This window comes from Cebus imitator, unplaced genomic scaffold (genome assembly GCF_001604975.1).
Source record: "Cebus imitator isolate Cc_AM_T3 unplaced genomic scaffold, Cebus_imitator-1.0 Scaffold30, whole genome shotgun sequence".
NCBI lineage: Eukaryota > Metazoa > Chordata > Mammalia > Primates > Cebidae > Cebus > Cebus imitator.
The window spans coordinates 9,093,104-9,113,045 of NW_016107345.1; the positions used below are offsets into that span (position 1 = coordinate 9,093,104).

At 36.1% G+C, this 19,942-nt stretch overlaps 1 protein-coding gene across 1 annotated transcript in view; it reads left to right on the plus strand.

Moving 5' to 3' along the window:
* Window positions 1–582: 582 nt before the first annotated feature.
* Window positions 583–19,942, plus strand: part of CPB1 (carboxypeptidase B1) — a 31,556-nt gene continuing 12,196 nt past the window's right edge. Inside the window, exons 1-9 of the mRNA XM_017523801.1 lie at window positions 583–823; window positions 931–1,006; window positions 7,400–7,524; window positions 13,338–13,437; window positions 13,526–13,627; window positions 14,475–14,576; window positions 17,141–17,251; window positions 17,340–17,430; window positions 18,086–18,288. Coding sequence (XP_017379290.1) covers window positions 753–823; window positions 931–1,006; window positions 7,400–7,524; window positions 13,338–13,437; window positions 13,526–13,627; window positions 14,475–14,576; window positions 17,141–17,251; window positions 17,340–17,430; window positions 18,086–18,288 — 981 coding nt within the window. The 5' untranslated portion in view covers window positions 583–752. The remainder of the gene's footprint in view (window positions 824–930; window positions 1,007–7,399; window positions 7,525–13,337; window positions 13,438–13,525; window positions 13,628–14,474; window positions 14,577–17,140; window positions 17,252–17,339; window positions 17,431–18,085; window positions 18,289–19,942) is intronic.

Sequence of the window (19,942 nt, forward strand, 5' to 3'; positions counted from 1 at the left end):
CACAAGAATCGTTTGAACCCAGGAGCTGGAAGTTGAAGTGAACTGAGATCACACATCACTACACTCCCATCTGGAAAAGAGAGCGAGACTCTGTCTCAAAAAATAATATTAATACTAATAATGATTATTATTAATGATACTAATACAAACAAAAATACTAAAAAAATCTCAAAAATATTATTTTGGATAAAAGAAGCCAGACACAATTGAATACATATTGTATAATCTCATTTACATGAAGTTTAATATAGGCAAAATTAATGTATAAAGCTAGAAATCAAAGTAACATTTGCCTGAGAGGAGTATAGAAATAGACTGGAAAAGTGCTCAAGGGAACTTGTTAAGGTGATGGAATGTTCTATATCTTATTTGGGATGTGTCTTACATGGGTTTATATATTTGTCAAAATTCATGAAACTTTACACTAAAATCTGTATAATTTACGTGTGTAATTCTCAATTCAAAATGGAGAAAAAAATACAAAATAGATTTTATTTAAATCTAATTTACTCCCAGCCTGCTCAAGCACTGATATCCAAATTAAATAAATTGAATTTGAGAGTATTTACTCTATTTCCACAGGTGTTGAGAGAGATACCCTTTCAGACTTTACACAGCTACCAAGGCAACAATGCCAGGAAAACTATTAATCAAGGTATGATAGTGCCTGTTTGCAATCAGGAGAAGAAAGCAAAGAACACTCTGGATTATAAAAGCAGATGAGAACTACCTACTACACCTAGTCAGACACAATGTTGGCGCTCTTGGTTCTGGCGACTGTGGCCCTGGCATCCGCTCATCATGGTGGTGAGCACTTCGAAGGGTAAGTAAGCCATCCTTAAGGAGCAAGTCCTTCTTCCTTGCAAGCCTCAAAATTTGGACACATCACTCAATTTAAATTTTCTGTGCTTCTACTATCTCATCATTCAGCGAGAAGGTGTTCCGTGTCAATGTTGCAGATGAAAATCAAATTAACATAATCCGCAAGTTGGCCAGCACCACCCGGGTAAGTAACAATTTAGATTTAGTTCACATATAATTTAAAATCTTAGATTGCACTGTGATTCCAACAATGGAAAAAAATAACATGAAATGTTAACTATAGCACTTTTGGTAGCAAGAAATAAAACCTTGGAAAACATTTAGTGCCATAATATCTTCTTTTTCTGCCTAAATTAGATTGCCATAAGCCCTGTAGTATTATAAATCCATGGTAACTTTTAAAAGAGCTGACAGCGTGACAACTAGATGAGTTGGAACTGTCACGAAGGTCATAGAACATCTAATGTGCAGTCACTTTCCTTCTAAGGCAAAAGAGAAAAATGATCAACTTGGATATTACTGAAAAACTGGGCTTTTGTCCAACTTCAAATTCATTTCCACATCCCATGTATCATCTGTCCTCTTTGATTTTCTTTCATTCCAAATCAAACAGCTTGTGTTTTCATGACCTTGATTCAGGTCTCCTTAATGATATGACGTGAGGGGGAAAAGGAAGGTAAAAAGCCATGAGTGATTTTCATACTTTTCTTTTGCTTTCAAAAACCTGACATCTCTGTGCTACTCCTTTTTTTAATCCACTATATATGAGGTGAGAACCGACATTTTAAACTGTATATACGATGTGGCAGGAAGCTATTGCTGACCACAATTACAGTAGTTCCACTTGGGCCTATGCTGTTTCTTCATAAATTTATAAACTAAAATAATCTGCAAGCTTACACACACACACACACATACATACACATGAATAGTCATTTTGTAGCTTTTAAGGCATATAGGAAGAAAGAAGGTGGAGAGTGTCATAATCACAGACTCAGAAGTTAAAAATTGAAAAAAATATAAATTATCTCTTCCAGCATCCCACTGAAATCTGGAATTTCCTTCTGGGAAACAGCATCCCTGGTTGCTACCCCTGATAAAACCTTGAGTACTTTGAGGAATAGTTTGTATACGACTTGTTGGAATAGCCAACTTGCCTTACAAATTATTCCAACTGTTTTCTTCCTTATTCTGAGCTGAAGGCTTCTTTCTCTAACTTTGACCCATTGGGCTTAAGTATTGTGTTACCTCTAAGATTTATCTTTTTCAGACTTTCCATAATTTTTCTTATGGTTTACAGACTCTTGATCATTCTGCTCACATCTAGATACAGCTCAGTCTTGTGTCTATACTTCCTTTTTTAAATGTAGCTACCAGAATTGACAATGGGCCTCCAGGTGTGCTCTGATTAATACATACTACAGGGCCATTACTTGCCTCCATTTGTAAAGCAGACATTTATTAATGGTGCCCAAGATTCTTTCTAGCATCTTGAGCAGTCATAGAACACTATTAGATTATATTAAACCTGTGTTCAATCAAAGCCATTAGGTAATTATTTTTCCTCACATGAATCATACTCAAACAGGGTATCCCTCCTTCTGTGCTTACCTAATTGACTTTTTTCACCTAAATGTAGGATTTTAGATTTGCACTTTTAAGATGTGTCTTGCCAGCCTGTTTTCAGCATGTTGAGATCTTTTAGAAAACTATTTCAGCTATCCAGGGAAATAATTCTTCCCCCTAACTTTGTATCTCCAGCAAGTTTGATAAGCATACCTTTGTGACTTTTATCCTTGTCACTGATAAAATATTAAGTAGGTCAGGAGTCACAGAATTACAGGCTTTCTTCATGTTTCACTCATTCGGTTCATATTTATCATGAATCTCCGATGTGCCAGACAACATAGTGTTAAGCACTGAAGTGATTCATTAACCTATTCTCCGGCGTACGTTTACTCAACTACCCAAGCTAGGGGAGTGTTACCTAGAGGTAACTCTGCCTGATGTTTTCTGGTTTATAAAGAAAGATATCAATGCAGAGACTTCATTGAATAAATGCTTTACTAAGATCAAGATTCAACATTCTACCAGGTTAGCGGTCTCACCCAAAAATAAGTTGAAGTTAATTGGGCCTGACTTATTCTTGCTTTAAGCCATGCTGGCTCCCAGAGACCACAGCTTCCTTTTCTGAGCATTCACAATCCATCTGCTTCCAGTTTACTCTGCAGCTTTGCCAGAACCCATGCCAAGCCCCAGCAGCTCTTGCTTCTGGGCTTCACCTGTTTTCTTGTTTATAAAATCTAAAATTTGCCCCCTCTACTCCCCAGTGAGCCCTTCAAGCTCTGATTCTTCCAAGATTGCTGAGAAAGTTCTGCAATCACATCTGCAGTGTTTTTTTAGTTATCTAAAATTCAGCATTTCATAGTGCTCAAGAGCAGAGAGTCTGGACTGACTGCCTGGGTTCAATTCCCAGCCCTACTACTTGTTAGCTGAACTTGGATACCTGAGTCTCAACTTCCTCACTTGTAAATGAAGATAATAATACTATTTACCTTGTGAGATGTAAATAGTATTAATATAGGTAAAACACTTCGAAAGACTGTTGTGAGATGTAAATGAATTAATGTAGGTAAAGCACTTTGAAATAACTTAAATAGTAAGAACTATATGGATTTGCTGTTATTACTATCATTAGGTCTGGGATTTTGAATATAATTTACATGGCTAGTATAATCAATCACCTATGTCCTCGTCTACCTTGGGCTTCAATGTTCTCTTTTCAAAGAAGGTATTTCTGCTTAAATCATAACCTGAAAAAATGTTTACTTAATCCTGGTGGTAATTTAATCTCTCAGTGGTAACAGAATAAACAAGCAATAGTGTAACTCCTTCTTGGAAAAGACAGAAGCCAAACAAGAGTTAAATAGAGCTTCTTTCTTCTGGCTGCAAACATCATGCTTTAGCTCCAAGCAGTTGGACACATATTTCTTCTTTATTCTTTTATTTTCAATATGACTGAAATGAGATTTTCATTCTCCTTAGCGGTTATAGGAACGGCATATTCTGGGCTGTAGCCTTCCTGATAAGATCATTACAAGGGCATCCAGTGTTCATCCTTGGCCATGCGTCCTTCCTCTCAGCTTTTGAACATGTCCTTTTAAAAGCTGAATATATTGGACAGATCTGTGCCCACACTGTACTCCAGCAGCCTTTCTTTTCTCATCTATAATTGAATAGTAAGGATTTTATTTTATCTCCTCACAATCAGGTTTGTGCTTGTTCCTTTATTGAAGGCATTCTCCATAAAACCCATTCACTTTTCTCTGGACCGTCTTGAAGTCTGTGTTTCTCAAATTTAAGGGGCATTTTTCTCTATGCCTAGAGTAATATGGTTACTGTCTTCCAATGTTCCTGTCATTCCTACTATAGCAATAAGTTCCTCCCTGCTGTCTGGAATTAGGCCTTGAGTAGAAGTGGCTTCCTTTTCCAACAAGAAAGGAAAATTTCACCAAGACAAATGCAAAGTCTATCAGAGGCTTGAGTTATAGTCAAATGCAATGTGAAGAAACAAATTCATGCAAATTTCTGAGGATACAAAGGTCCCCAACACCAATATTTATTCTTTTATAGGCCAATCTTAGTCCCAGAAAAATTTAATGTTGACATGCTACTTTATCTTGCTTTTGGACTAGTTTTCTGATATATTTTAAGAAGGATTCTTTAGTTGTTAGGCAGCTGGCTGATTAAGTTGATATTCTTATAATGCTATCATTTAAAGAGATCTCTTAATCATCCAATAATTGTTCTGTATGGTTCTTTGTCACATTCATAATTGCATAACTTCAGTTTTCCAGCTTTATAATGTATAATTTAATTCCCTACATCTACATTCTATATTTATTCCATGTTTATATTTCAGACAAACATCTCATTCACAAGGTCTTGGTAATTTTGAAATTTATATTTATCTCCTTGTGTTATTAGTTTGAGTTTACAGCCTCTGTTCATATCTGGTGCATTGAGCTATGAGGCTATAGCATTGCTCCTGATTTCCAGCCATGTTTCTCCTAGGAAGTGCCAGAGACTAACTCCAGTATACTAGGTCTGTGTCACACATGCAGCACTCCAGAGTGTTGTATGTTGACAGATTTGCTAACTAGTTTTCTCCATGTCAAACTGAAATTTTTAAGCAACTTCAAGTTAGGTCTATAAGTTTTTGTCAGACATGTTTATGAGATTTATTTGCCCCCTTTTAAGGAATCCATAATTCTCACACTGTAATCTTAAAAATAACACTTTCTCTACATATGTATACTCTTCTCATATTTGGCAGAGCTAGGACCAATGGATAAGAGCTTAGGAGGATACAGATGGCAATTTTCAGTTTAATATTAGAAATAAAACCACTCATAAGCAATTAAGCTGTTCTGAAGTGGCACTAGATATACACAGGGTTCTGCTAGAACCACCACCAAGAATATCATGCAGGCATTTGATGCTTTGAGTGGAAAGCTAGAATCTTAATATAGGCTCTTCTAAAGCAGACTGTGAGACAAAGATTCAAGGGAAAGAAATTTATCTGGGAAGTGCAGGGAGCCCTGGTAAAGAAGTGGGGAGTGCTGCATAAAAGTAAAGGCAGCCGACAAAGGAAACACTGCTAAGCCAGCTACCACAGAGGACAGCTGGAGGCAAACCCACAGGGGAACTCTAGGAACGTGTGCAAACAACATGCTTCAGAATTATCCCACCTGAGAGGTGAGGGAGTTTGTGTATTTCAACATTCGCTTTTCGGGGTTATTGGTTGAACCAGAAAGACTAATTTCCTTGGTATCTCTTGTATACCTGGAGTTGATCATTTGGCTCTTCCCAGTTCTAGGGGAAAAAGCCCTCAGGAACAGAGAGGCAGATATTACCAGGGGGAGTATACTAAGCACACTAAAAAGTCAGAGAGACACTGTCAGGTCAGCTACAGATACGTGGAGGACTTTATGTGCTTTGCCAATTCTCAACCTTGTCATCTGTAATAAAGACATACCTCCCTCTCCCACCACACCATAAAATGACATGGGTTTATTGGGAACACAAATTCAGAGCTAAGTTTCAAAAATATGCTTTCTCTTATAATGTGCTTATCTTCATTGGACTTCTCTCCACAATGTTGGCTAATTAGAAGTTGTCCCCAGCCCCTTGCTTTCTCTGTCCTTATCTTTGCATGCCTTTATACTTCCTCACTTCATTTAACCTCTCATCCTTGACTCACTAGGTCACCTTCTACAGCGAATCCTCATCCAAACATTGATGCTCTTTCCTTTCAATCCCTTTGTGACAACCACACTCACACCTTTTTCTTCTAGAATGCCAGTATCTGTCTCTGCCTCCCATTGCTCTGACATTCCTTATGGGCCTGGCTCGTGACCTAGCACCCCTAGACTTCTACAATAGTTTAAAGCTTACCAGGACAGAATATAGGTTACTCGGTGCTCCACAAGTATACCTGAAACTGAGATGTCTTAAAGTATTACTTAATCAGTTTCTGTTGCACAACCTCTAGGTCTGCCGAGACTCCCTTCCAAGTTTCTAAGCAGTGGTCCTAAATATCACCATCAGTCACATCTCTAGCCCCAAAGCAGTGCAGAAACATCCAAACAGAGATTGGCTGAGACACAGGGACAAAGAAAGACCCAATGTGAGGCTGATCTCAGACTTCTAAGCTTCTGCTTAGCACAAGGAAGGAAGAGAAAAACAGACACCTACAAGATGCAGTATGTCCTGGCTAATAATCTCCACTGAAAAGTGCTACTTAAAACCACACATCCACAGATTTTTAAGAACTGCTGTTTCGGGCTTCATATTCTCTAAAGGCCATGTTTGACTTGCCCACAAATGTATTCCTAGTCTCAGACACAGAGCCTAGCATATTGTAACTTCTCAACAATAGTTGATGAGTAAACTGAATAAATGAAAATGTCAGTAAATGACTGGATCCTCAAGAGCAATTTGTTTCCAGCCACAATGCCAATATACCCACTGTGAAAAGATACCATTTTTCTTCCTGATGTATCCACCACAGGTCAGGGATGCTCTTGGTTCTACACATTACTCTGACTTGCACAGAATTGAGTTCCAAGACAAACTCATAAAATAAGTAAAAAGTAAAACAGTAAGCTTAATCTCTCTCCACTAAATTTTGTAGTTCAAGTTAATTCATCATCATTCATCTGGCACATAAATCCATTACCACAACACTGCTATCCCAAGAAGCTAGTGCTCCAGAAAATCACTAAATAGAAAAGAACAGTTACAGAATACAACTAACTGGCATTATAGGAAATGATTATATGTTTTTCATGTTCATTGATAACCAAGGTTATGTATATATTTATAAAGACTTTTATCAACATCTGACTGCTTGGTTCCAACCCTTGTTCACTCAAAGGAAATATCTTCAAGAGATTTCATGCATTATTTGATTTTGAAAATAACTCAATTGAGTAGAGCAATAATGTGCTTGCAGATGATCATTCACTCATTGAATTATAGGTATCCAATATAGTTTATCTTGCCCTTGATTCAGATTGACTTCTGGAAGCCAGATTCTGTCACACAAATTAAACCTCACAGTACGGTTGACTTCCGTGTCAAAGCAGAAGATATTGTCACTGTGGAGAATGTTTTAAAGCAGAATGAACTACAATACAAGTAAGTTTATATTTTATAAATATTAAGATTCTCTCCCATGTATGCTTTCATGTGAGCCTTTGAATAACTCTAGGAAGGTAGAAATGAAACCAACGCCATGCCTTCCCCAGGGCCCCACAAATAGGTAATGGTAGAGCTGGATTGGCCCTGGATTCCAAGTCTTAAGACTTCAGTTCTGATGGATTTTGTGTTTAGTTATTGCTCTAATGAAAATGGTTTTGATTCTTTAACCCCAAGTCTTCTGCCAGATATCTGACTTGCTCCATTTTACAATCAATGTATAGAGCACAGGCCAAACCAATGGATACTCTATTATCAACTAGACATAGTTTTAACCCAAGCCAATGGATACTCTATTGTTAACTAGACATAGATTTAACCCAAGCCAATGGATACTCTATTATCAACTAGACATAGTTTTAACCCCAAATCTTATCATCTCTTTCTAGGGTATCAGCCAGACCTACTATGAGCTATCAGGGCTATTTATGCTTTTTAAGCATTAGGATAAATCTAGAGTCAGTCTGAATGGCCCTTCTGTCCTTTTTTCTCTGAAGTCCCACCACTATCTCTAATGGTAGGAGAAAGCACGGAGAGAAAGATGCAAAGAAAGGAAAGTGGTCCCCAAAGGACTAGAGTAGTTGGCTAAGTTGTTCCTGTCTCCCTCCCTGAATACCACTCTGGTCCATCTAGGTCTTTTACAACAAGAACATTTTCCTACGTAGAGGCAGTTGTCCATTTGCTGATCAAACAAATCAATATTGAATGTCTCCATGTATCAAGTACCAATAAAGATAGATATGGCCTAACATCCTTTAGGGGAAAACAGACTTTATATGTGGAATTGCAGTAGTATTTAATAGATGGTAAGAAGAGTGAAGAGCTGGAGTGCAGAAGAATAGACCATGTCTAGGGGTCAGGGAAGGATGTCCTAGGAAATGATGCTTCAGTTAAGAACTGAAAGATAAGTAGGAGTCAGTTAGGCAGACAAAGACAACAAAAAACCATACTTTAGGTGGAGAACAGAACAAATGCTAAGGCTTAGAAGTGGGAAAGACTGTGCTAACCCGGGAACATTTACACAACAGGGAAGGAAGAAACAAGGTCTGTAGTACAAAGCAGAGGTCCTCCTCCAGGGAGTGGATTAGGGAGGAGCAAAGACAAAGTCTTGGGCTCCCGTCCTGAACATTCAAATGTTTATCCAACAATCCCCCGTCACAAACTCAAGTCTTCGTCATGTTTTCGAAAAATGTAAGCTATATAATTTTAACAGAAATTTATCTTGTTTTTCATATCTTAAAAATGTAAAAGAATAATATCTGTGCCAGTGAAGCTGTCAGAACTGTCACCTATAAAATCTGCACCTCCATCAGGAGAAGTGGTTTAGCACAGTGCAACAACTAAAGGCTTTGGGAAAAAACAGACCAGATTCTAATCCTGGCTTTGCACATTGCTGTGTGATTGCGGGTAATTTGCTCAGCCTTTCTGAGCTTCAGCTTTCTTATCCATAAAATGAAGATATAATGCCTCTCTCAAAGGGCTGCTGTGAAAATAAAACAAAACTATATAAAAATAAATTACAACTGATATTATATTGCTGAGACTGCTGCTATGGTTTACTGTTGTATAAAAGAGGGAGATTACACGTTTTTTAAGAGTCAACAGAAACTCCTGTGTTTAACCCCATTATCATGCCTCACAAAGCTTAGCTACGTGCTTTCTGCCTGAGGGAAGTGTCAAAATGTGACCTTAAGAATTGACTGTCTTTTTAAAACAAAGATATAGCCTAGTAAGTCTCAAAATGTGATTAAGATTCATGTCTATAACATTTTGCTCTTTTTATTATACTGAAAAGGACATCTAAAATTCTAGTCTTTGGAGCCTTCAGTAGCATTTGAAAAGATGAGTTTCTTTGTAATTATTTAAGAAAAACAAAGATCAGCGACCATAGATTAACCCTAGCTACCTGAATGATGTCTTAATTCTACCCTTATCACAAAACAGTAAAAGGTTTCTGATGAGAGCATTTCATTCTCTATTTATAATCAGAAAACGCACTTCCTTTTTTAGTGGTGAACTTTTTGGGAATTGTGTATTAATGTTGCCTCATCTAGAACATAGGACATCCCCTGAGGGCTAAGAGCTTGTTAATTTTTGCTTCTCTGTTCACTGCTTAGCACATTTGTAGCATATAATTTTCTAAATATTAAATAATAATAAGTCCCTGGAAATCCTGGAGAAGCATACCAGCAATATCCTTGCTGGGGCTGCGAGCAGTCCCTGTGCATCCCATTATTACCTCACATGGTAACTAATTTGTATTTAGATGATTTCCTGCTGGCAAAAATTTGCAATCCTGTTTGTATATAACAAGAGCCATTCACTGCACAAGTTTCACCAAAATAACTTCTCAGATTTTTTCAGTGTTTCCAACCCTCTTCACCAAGACCTGTATTCTTTGGCAGCTTTAATCAGATCCTGAATTATCATAAGAAAAAATTCAAAACGTATGCAAAAAGAAAGATAACTGTAGTTTTAAATGCCAAAGTTTTAACCTTAGTAACAGAAAGACTATGAATCAGATCATGTAAATTTCCAACTTATGGTTGTGAAGCTAAGTTGACAGAACCTTAGGCTGCCTGCCCTCCTCAGAATTCCGTGCTACAGATTGTAGAAAGGTTGCCTTTGTCCTATTTGACTCAGGGAGACTGATTGTTGCTAACACCTATATCATTTTCCTGCATATTTTTTTCAGAGGCATACAGGCACTTGTCCTAAGATAGCAATGGGCACGTAGTAATATTCTTCAATAGCAGCAGGCACAGAGTCCAGGCAGTAATCAAATACTCCATTTTCCAGAAATCTGAAAGGGGGATAAAACAGAGTCACGTCTTTCTTTACTTCTCAGACATTGTGTTCCTTGCTTTTTTGTGAGTCCCAGTTATCTAATTTGCTTGCATGTTTAAAAAAAAAAGAAGTTGGATGGCACGATAAAAAGAGCATATAAAAGTATAAAATACTACACATGCTTCTCTATTTTGGAGCTGTGAGGCATTGTTTTAATCTTCTAGAACAGAAGCTCATTATTTAGTCATAATATTTTGTAATATAGCTAAAGTAGTACTTTGTCCTAAATCTAATAAAATCAAATAACCACAGGGCTGGGAAAGATCATTTGAGGTCAGTCCCCCACCTTCAAGCAAAAGTCAGCACCACATTTCAACCTCATTCTGGTGCTCTTTTGCAAGTTATTAGAGGATACCTTTACTCTTGGGTGTCATCTTCAATTTAACTAACTGGTTTTTTATGTTTCTTTGTCCTGGATATTGATGAAAGTGTTTAATATTTAACATAGTAATAATTCTAACAGAATGTTTCCTAGTACCAAACAAAATACCAGCCCCCACACAGTCACTGATCCTTCTAAATAATTTGAACTCAAGGACTGGGTGCAGGTAAGAGGATAGCAATAAGTTCTGGAAGCTTTGAAATGAAAGAGAATGTCATTTTCTGGTTCTTCTTGGATTTTTTTTTTTCATTCAGAGAAGCTCATCCTTATTAGGCAAGATTGTTCTTTCAAATTATGATATCGAAACATAATTGTTTTCTTAGCAGTTTCTGCCGGTTGATTTTTTTTGTTTCCAGGTCTTTGTCCTGCTTGCTTTGTTTTATTTTGGTTTGGCTAACCTGCTTTTAGTTTTTTGTTATCCTTGAATATCATTTTTCTGAAATACTTATTTTTTAGCCTTTGATTTCCTCCACATTTTCCTGGGTATGACAGTCGTAACTGGCAAATTTCTATTTTTTTCATAAACTTGGAAAACATGTATGTAAACGACTAAGGCTTATGGATTGGAGTCAAGCCACTGCATTTTAGAATTGAAAAGGATGTTGAAATTTATTAATCAAACAACTCCATTCTAAAACTTATGACATTAAGGTCCAGGAATTAGATGATCTTTCTAAAGCCAATTCATGAGTTAGGCAAAACTATGACCTTGATCTTTTGATTCCTCATTCATGATTCCTTCCACTTCTACCCTATTCTCTAACAATTCAATTGAAGTACTGAATATAATTATAGTACTGACTAAAATCAGCAGATAGACTGATGGTTCCCAAAAAAGTCTATATCCTAATCCCCAGAACATCTGAATATGTTATGTTTATCACAAAGAGGAATTAAAGATATAGATGGAATTAAGACTCCTAATTAGTTGATGTTAAAATAGGGAGATTATTCTGGATTGTCCTATAGGTCCAATGCTATCATGAGTCTTTAAAGTGAAAGAGAGAGGGAGAAGAGGTCACAGTGATTGTATGTGAGGACTTTATCCTCTGTTGGGGCCTTGAAGGTGGAGAAGACGGTGCATCCAAGGAATGCAGGTGACCTCTAGAAATTAGAAAGGGCAAGGAATTAGATTCTCCCCTAGAGCTTCCCTGTTGATACCTCTTTTTTAGCCACACCTCATTTTTATCCCAGTGAGACCTGTGTTAAAATTCTAACCTACGTAACTATAAAATAATAAATTCACATTGTTTTAAGCCACTAAGTCTGTGGCAACTGACAGCAGACATAGAAAACTAATATACTCACAAAGCACTGGCAGCTGTTCAACAGAAAATGTTTTTCCATGGAATAACTTTTAAAATCTGCTTTTTTTTTCCTTTTTAAACACTGTCTTAAGATAGTTAAGACCTTAAGAAACTGCTTGTCTTTTGCTAGGAAACAGATCCCATTTAGTATTAATTTATTACACTTTCCAAAAACAGACACAAGTTCATACCCAAGTTCACCAATTGAAGGAGTGACCAGAAGGAAGGTTCAGAGGCTGTCCCTGACATACTTCATCAGAATGTCCTTGGGTCAGCCAGAGGAGAAGCAGACTTTTGATGTGTGTCTGCAATTCTCTGTGTATCAGATAAAATCATTTCAAGGTTTAACTCTGGATAATAGAAATTTCTGCAAAGTGGCCTCTGTCTGTAATATTCACAGTACTGCAATCAAGGACACTAATGATCATAAACTTTTCTCTTTTCCAAGCATATGTTTCACTCAAAGTAGAAAAGGAAGTGAAGTCACACATACGCACACCTTCAGACTGGCCTCATAATAGAAACTGTCACCAGAACAATCCATTCATCTAAATAGGTAGGCCTCAAAAATTTTTGTTACCACTTTCCATATTACCTTGCTACAAAACCATTGTTAGACTACTTAAACCACCCAAAAGACAAGCAAGTAGAAACTAGATCTTTAAACCCATTCTTCTTTTACCTAGTAAGTCTTTAGCTTGTTAGTATTTCTGAGTTTCCAGACAAGATATTTTTCTCAGAACCTAGAGACAGGTCCAAAGTGACAACTCCTCCCATTTACCCAGGACTGAGTAGCTTCCTGATTCATAAGACTTTAAGTTCTAAATTCAGAAAAGTCCTAAGGAATAAAGACCATAGATAGGTTTCGAGTACACACTGTTGTGTGGAAGCCCAAGTGCCCCAGGTACCAGGGGCAACCAATTTCCAAGTTTAAGGCACACAGATAGTCAAATACCTGAGGTTTGAGTTGAGGAAGATCCTACCTTGCTTGCACTCTCCAGTATCCTCAGTGACTTACTCACTCTTTATGATCAGTAACAGAATCTCCCTGGAGCAGCTCGGGCTGAAGGTCATCAGGAATAACCAGAGGACAACATGAGAATTATTGGAGAATGCACTGCGCCATCTACTAAAGCAGTGGCTCTGGGGTTTTATGTGTGTTCACTGGGGGAAAATACACTTGTGTTCATAGGAACACCCACTTTGGTTCATTGCAGGGTACTGATAAGCAACCTGAGAAATGTGCTGGAGGCTCAGTTTGATAGTCGGGTTCGTGCAACAGGACACAGTTATGAGAAGTACAACAAGTGGGAAACGGTATGATGCGCACATGATTTAGACAGATATTACTTTGGGAATTGAATCAAGTATGCCACATTGATCCACAAATGATTCCATTTGGTAGATAGAGGCTTGGACTCAACAAGTCGCCACTGAGAATCCAGACCTCATCTCCCGCAGTGTTATCGGAACCACATTTGAGGGACGTGCTCTGTACCTCCTCAAGGTAATCATTTTTAACCATGACCTTGCCATGTTTGAGGGCTTTAAATCAATGAATTCTAACACATGAACATCTGTTTCACAGACATGCTTATCCCAAACATTGTTATAACTCTTTCCTGCCTACATCCCCGAGGGAATCAGATTCTCCAGCTTCTTTTGTCATATGTGGATTTTAAAATCATTATTTTGATTTATTCAAAAGGAAAAATGCAATAAAATAAGAGAAGACCTATAAATTTAACCACATTCCTGTAAGCAATGTAAATGATTATCTACCTTGATGAAATTCTTCTTTCCCGGCTGCCGTTTGCAAATCCATTTGCTAAAGAGGTTCATAAACTTCACGTCTATCAGACAACATTACAAAGCATATCAACAATTTGTTTCTGTCACCTTCTAACACCATTTTTGTCATGTAATTCTAATGAAGGCAATAAAAAGACAAGGAATAAATGAGAGAGTAGTAAAAATTCTTATAAGATTAGCAGCAATCATGATTACTTCTAATTACTCATCCAGTTGTCTTGGTCATGTCACCTAATAACAGCAGCTGAAAATAATCTCCACGTGAGTACAATTAAGCAAGGTAATCAAGCATCATCTGAAAATATGAGCTTGTCAAGCTAATAAAAATAATAAATAGCCACATAAGCTTTTGACTCAAACATTGTGTGTCTAGATGCAAGAACATACTGTGTTAGTATTATGTTTTAATTTAATCATGGGATCTAGCTCTTGCTGCTGCTGGGTTTCACTTGTTGAGTCTCAAGCCCAGACGGGTAGTAGAGGTTAACCCCTGAATGTCCTATGATGAATTATGATTTCCCTTTTCCTTTTATTTGTAATAGGTTGGCAAAGCTGGACAAAATAAGCCTGCCATTTTCATGGACTGTGGTTTCCATGCCAGAGAGTGGATTTCTCCTGCATTTTGCCAGTGGTTTGTAAGAGAGGTCAGTGTGTAGAGTGGTTTTTGGCAAAGAGAAATGTATTTTTTAATTTTCAATTAATTCCTTAAAACCTAGAGAGAATAATAACACAGAAAAAAAATCATAATTACAAGTTTGCAATTTTGGAAGTTAGTTTAAACTTCCATCAACAGACCTTTATAAGGCAAGATTTTAAACAGAAAATTATATTTATGAGCCAGGTGCAGTGGCTCATGCCTGTAATCCTAGCACTTTGGGAGGTCTAGATGACTGGATTGCTTGGGCCCAGGAATTGAAGACCAACCTGGGCAACATGGTGAAACCTCGTCTCTATGAAAAAAAAAAAAAAGGTATTTATTTGAATTTCACTCATCTGAACTTTCTCACCCATGGTTTGGTAGAGAATCCAACAACTAGCTTAGTAGATTGGTCATTGAAAAGCTAATGGTTGTGGTTAAACCAATTTGATCATTATCTCCTGGCTAATAATCATTGTATACTTCAGAATAAAAGAAAAGAATGCATAGCAGTCCTTACTCTGAATGATTCTGTTTTTCACTCCTTATCATTCTAATAATAAGACATATGTAAAAGCCTTTTAAAGACAACTTTTAAAATATGCATGAGTCTATACTGATATACATAGATGATTCAATAAATAAAAGAGAGTTAAAGAACAACTACTTCTTGCAGAATTACAACTAATATATGTACAAAGAATGAGCAAAACATACTAGAACACCACAGCAATAATCACGTCAGACAAATTTACAGATGAATGTAAAATTAGCGGATAAAGTTTAGGGAGAAAGAGGACATTTGCACAGTCTCAAAGTTATCTCCTCCCAGAAATGTATTTATTATAAAGGGAAAACTTAGAGTGGATAAACCAAGTAGAAGAAACTACCTTAACTAAGTGATCAAGGTTAACATCACCAGTAATAAACAAGACATATCGATATCATGTACCTTCAGATATTATACAGTGAAAAGATACATCACCTTTGTGATATTCTATCTTAAAATAAATGACCTCCCTTTAATCATAAACAAAATTTAATTTTGAAAAACTAGACAAATTCAAAGCCAGGGACATTCTGAAAAATGACCTGACCAGCACTCTTCAACAATGTTAAAGTCATAAAACACAAAAAGACTGAAGACCTGTCACAGATCAGAGAAGACTACGGAGACATGACAAATAAAGGCAAAGTAGGATCCTAGATTGGAACCTAGAATGGAAAAAGGGCACCAGTAGATAAACTTGTGAAATATGAGTAAAGTCTATAGTTTTAGTTTATAATATTGTATCCATGTTAATTTCTTCACTTTAATAATTACACCATGGTTATGTAAGATGGTAACATTCAGGAAACTGGATGAAGGGTATATAGGAACTATTTTTGCAGTTCTTCTGTAAGTCTAAAATTATTTCAAAATTAAAAGTTAAAAACATTGAAGTGTGTTAAATATATAAGAATATTATTATATACAACATAATTTTTTTGTGAAGTGCTTCTGTATATATTTGTTGTGTAGTCTTGGTTTCTAGACGTTATGTATCAATTGGCATCACTTAGCTTCACAATGTAACTCACCATCTGCCTTATAGAAGACGATAATTGGATCTTAGAATTGAATTTTACCATTATTTCCAAGTTGTAAACTATTAAAAGAACATGATTATATAGCTCCTCTAACCTAAAAAGCACATGCTTTATCATGTAATATTGTAATTAATTTATATATATATAATTACAAAGAGTATGTAAAAACTGTTCACACATAGAAATCTGATCTATTTTAAAGTTTATTCAAGTAAGCCTAGGGAAGGGTTGAATTTAAGCTTAATAATATGCTGGAACAGAGGCACTGTGACTAAGAGAATATATTAAATGGGCAAGATGTCCTTCGTTCATAGACAAGTATCTGCATTACTTAACAAGGGCTACAGGATTGTCCCTTAATGAGAAAGACAATAATAGAGACTCCCATCACTATGCAGCTTGGAGTGTTGGTGAGAGCCTCCCCAAAATCCATGAGTGTAAGCTCACTGATTATGAGAGGCATTCTCACTACCTTTTTATATTGAACTTTCCCTCTAGTGAGATCATCTACAGAAGGTTTCACAGAAAATACATTTCTAAATGGCATTATTTGGAACATGCATAGCTATCAATAGACACCTCTTATTTACTAGAACTAAGTGTTACATTAATACCCTACTAACTTTGAAGAAAGTATTGTAGTTGTTATCTTAAAAGAAAGAGTATGCATGTTCTTTAGAAGTCTTTAATTAAGGGTTTCTCATTAAATTAAAAAGTTAAAATAAAAAGTAATCATTCTGTGAGTTATATATGGACACAATAGAAGTATCATAGAAACAGAGAAGAATTAGGAATAACAATTCTAAATAAAAATATAACAAGTATTGGTAGTAATTTGCTGATTGCTTTTTAAATATTAATATTGTCCACCCGAATAGGAAATACTGCTTACTAAAGTTAACATTCATCAGTCTTTGTAAATTTTAACAGCATCATACATTCCATGTTTCCATGAAATTTCTCTTCATAATTCACATACAGGCTGTTCGTACCTATGGACGTGAGATCCACATGACAGAGCTTCTTGACAAGTTAGACTTTTATGTCCTCCCTGTGGTCAATGTCGATGGCTACATCTACACCTGGACCAAGGTATATGCACCAATGCTGAGAGAGGCTAATGAAATTAAAACCAACCTCTTTTTATTATCTTTGTCCTAACCATACAGTCCACTTTCAGAACCGATTGTGGAGAAAGACTCGCTCCACCCATGCTGGCTCTAGCTGCTTTGGCACAGACCTCAACAGAAATTTTGATGCTGGTTGGTGCAGTAAGTATCTAGCTGGCCATTTTGCTTGTATCAGTTGAAAAACATAAGAGAAAAAATAAGAAAACACAGCAGTGTCTAAAATAAGAAAAACTGTAGAGTTTAATATTTTAGAGTTTGAACTTTCTAAAAGCACCCCCCCAAAAAAACCGTTTAATTCATTTGACCAAAATATATTGAGAACTCTGTTGCATTTCCAGCTGTGCTAGATGCTGAAGACATAAAGCTAAACAAACCAGATATGATTCTACTACTCATGGAAGGTATAGCCTAGAGAAGGAAACAGCCATTAAATAAATAATTATTTAAATAAATTGTAATGCAATTAAGAATGATCATAGTAATAATTTTTATAGATATTAGTTTGTCCCCTACTTGTTAATTTTCTTAGACTATATTGATCTCATCATGTAATACTACACAGAGACACATTGGTGATTCTACATGCAACTTTTCACCACATTAGTTTAAAAACATACCATCCTAATCTTGTGATTAAGTGGATATTATACTATTTAATTTATACATAATTGGGACAACTTTAAGGACTCCTTGATAAGGACTCCTAAGAAAACAACTCCCTAATTTGAAAGTTTAAAACATCACCAAAAGAACTTCAGTAGGTAATCCTTGCCATTAACATCATATGTTTTTACAGAAATCGGAGCCTCTCGAAACCCCTGTGATGAAACTTACTGTGGAACTGCTGCAGAGTCTGAAAAGGAGACCAAGGCCCTGGCTGATTTCATCCGCAACAACCTCTCTTCCATCAAGGCATATCTGACAATCCACTCATACTCCCAAATGATGCTCTACCCTTACTCATATGATTACAAACTCGGTACCAATAACGTTGAGTTGGTAAGTATCATAGTAATGGGTATGAAATTTTACTGTTGAGGTTTTTTTTAATTCTAATCCTGAAAAAAAAAAAATCATTATAAGAACACTTTCTGGAAGTCCCTTTATTGATTTTTTGGTAGTAGAAGTGAAAAACTTATTACAGATTCATAAGGAATCTGGAGTTGGCTAAAAGAAATACAATTTTGGTGCAGGAAATTGCTTCCCACATGTGATTTATTGACTAATCTTCAAAATGACAATAGTTCCATTTCCTCTGGCTTCACCACAATACCGACTTACATGATGATTTCAGGTGCATTTGAGATAATCAACAAAGTTGCTTGATCACATACATTTTTTTTTTCTAGTCAGTTTTGTCAAGCTGCCCTGAGTTGGATTTGACACGGATCCAGAGTGCAGCAGAGCATAGCAGATATCATTAGGAATTTGTCACATTTGGGTGATATCAGGTTTAGTCATGAGACGCTAAAATTGTTTATTTCACTTTTTGATTGGTGAGGCTCATAAGTAAATCAATCAATGAACAAATAATGTGAATGAGTCTTCACTACATACAGGGAATAAAGCAAAGAAATGTAAGAATTCCTGACATCAAAAAAACTAGGATTCTTATTAAACAATCAAAAGATAGTCACTTGAGCAGTTAAATAATGAGTTTTATAACTAATCTCATTGAGAAATATCACATGTCAATGAATAATTTTTTAAAATAAGCATGTCTGAATCCTTCAAAGAATATTTAATTTATGAAACATCTGGCCACCAGAAGTTGGCACCAATAAACAAAAGAACAAATTTAAGATTTAAAGTGATTGGGTTGTGCCCCAAAAAAGAAATGTATTTCACTCAGATAATGACATGGATATTTGGCTTACCTAAATGCATAAATTTGAAGACCCAATAAATTTAAAATTGAAAATTGTTGTTTTATACTTTCAGATTCAGTCTTTCAGAGACCAAATAAAATATGTAATGCTGTATATATTTTGAGAAGAATAAAAAAAAAAACCCAGTCTCTTAGAAAATTGATAGCTAATAGTTATATGCATCCTTTTCTTTTAAAAAAATACAATTTTTCAAAAAGCTTTTCATTTTCCCCACCTGTGGCCAAAAAAAAAAAAAATTAGCACCACTAAACATTTCAGTTTTTTACCTAAGCTCGGTCTGTGTGTGTTCCCAGCGAGTCCTCACAGTCCTGCTGTCCCAGAGATGGATGTGGTTGGCTCCTCATTTCTGTCCAAAAATTCTGGTCACCAGAAGAGAGGAGGTGGGGGTATGCAGTTTGTATAACTTATGTAAATATGTTTCAGTTGGGCCATATCAGAAGAGAAAAAGTCAAAGTCATAACTACATACTAATGAGTTAATAATTAAAATATAAAAATTAAAATTATAAAACACATTAAGGGTAGCAATAACAAATATATCCAGTTTGCTTCAATATCAACTAGTTTTAGACATAAATACTAAAAGACCAACACTAACAGAATAAAGCTTAAAGTGTTCCTGGAAGCTGAGCTGCCAAAATTTTCTTATTCAGTACATTTTCTTATTCGAGGAATAAGTTTAAGCCCTTTTAGTGATGATACAGCTTTGTTGCCACTGGTTGTATACAATAATAACCAAAATCTGGGCTACCCTAAAAGTCTCCA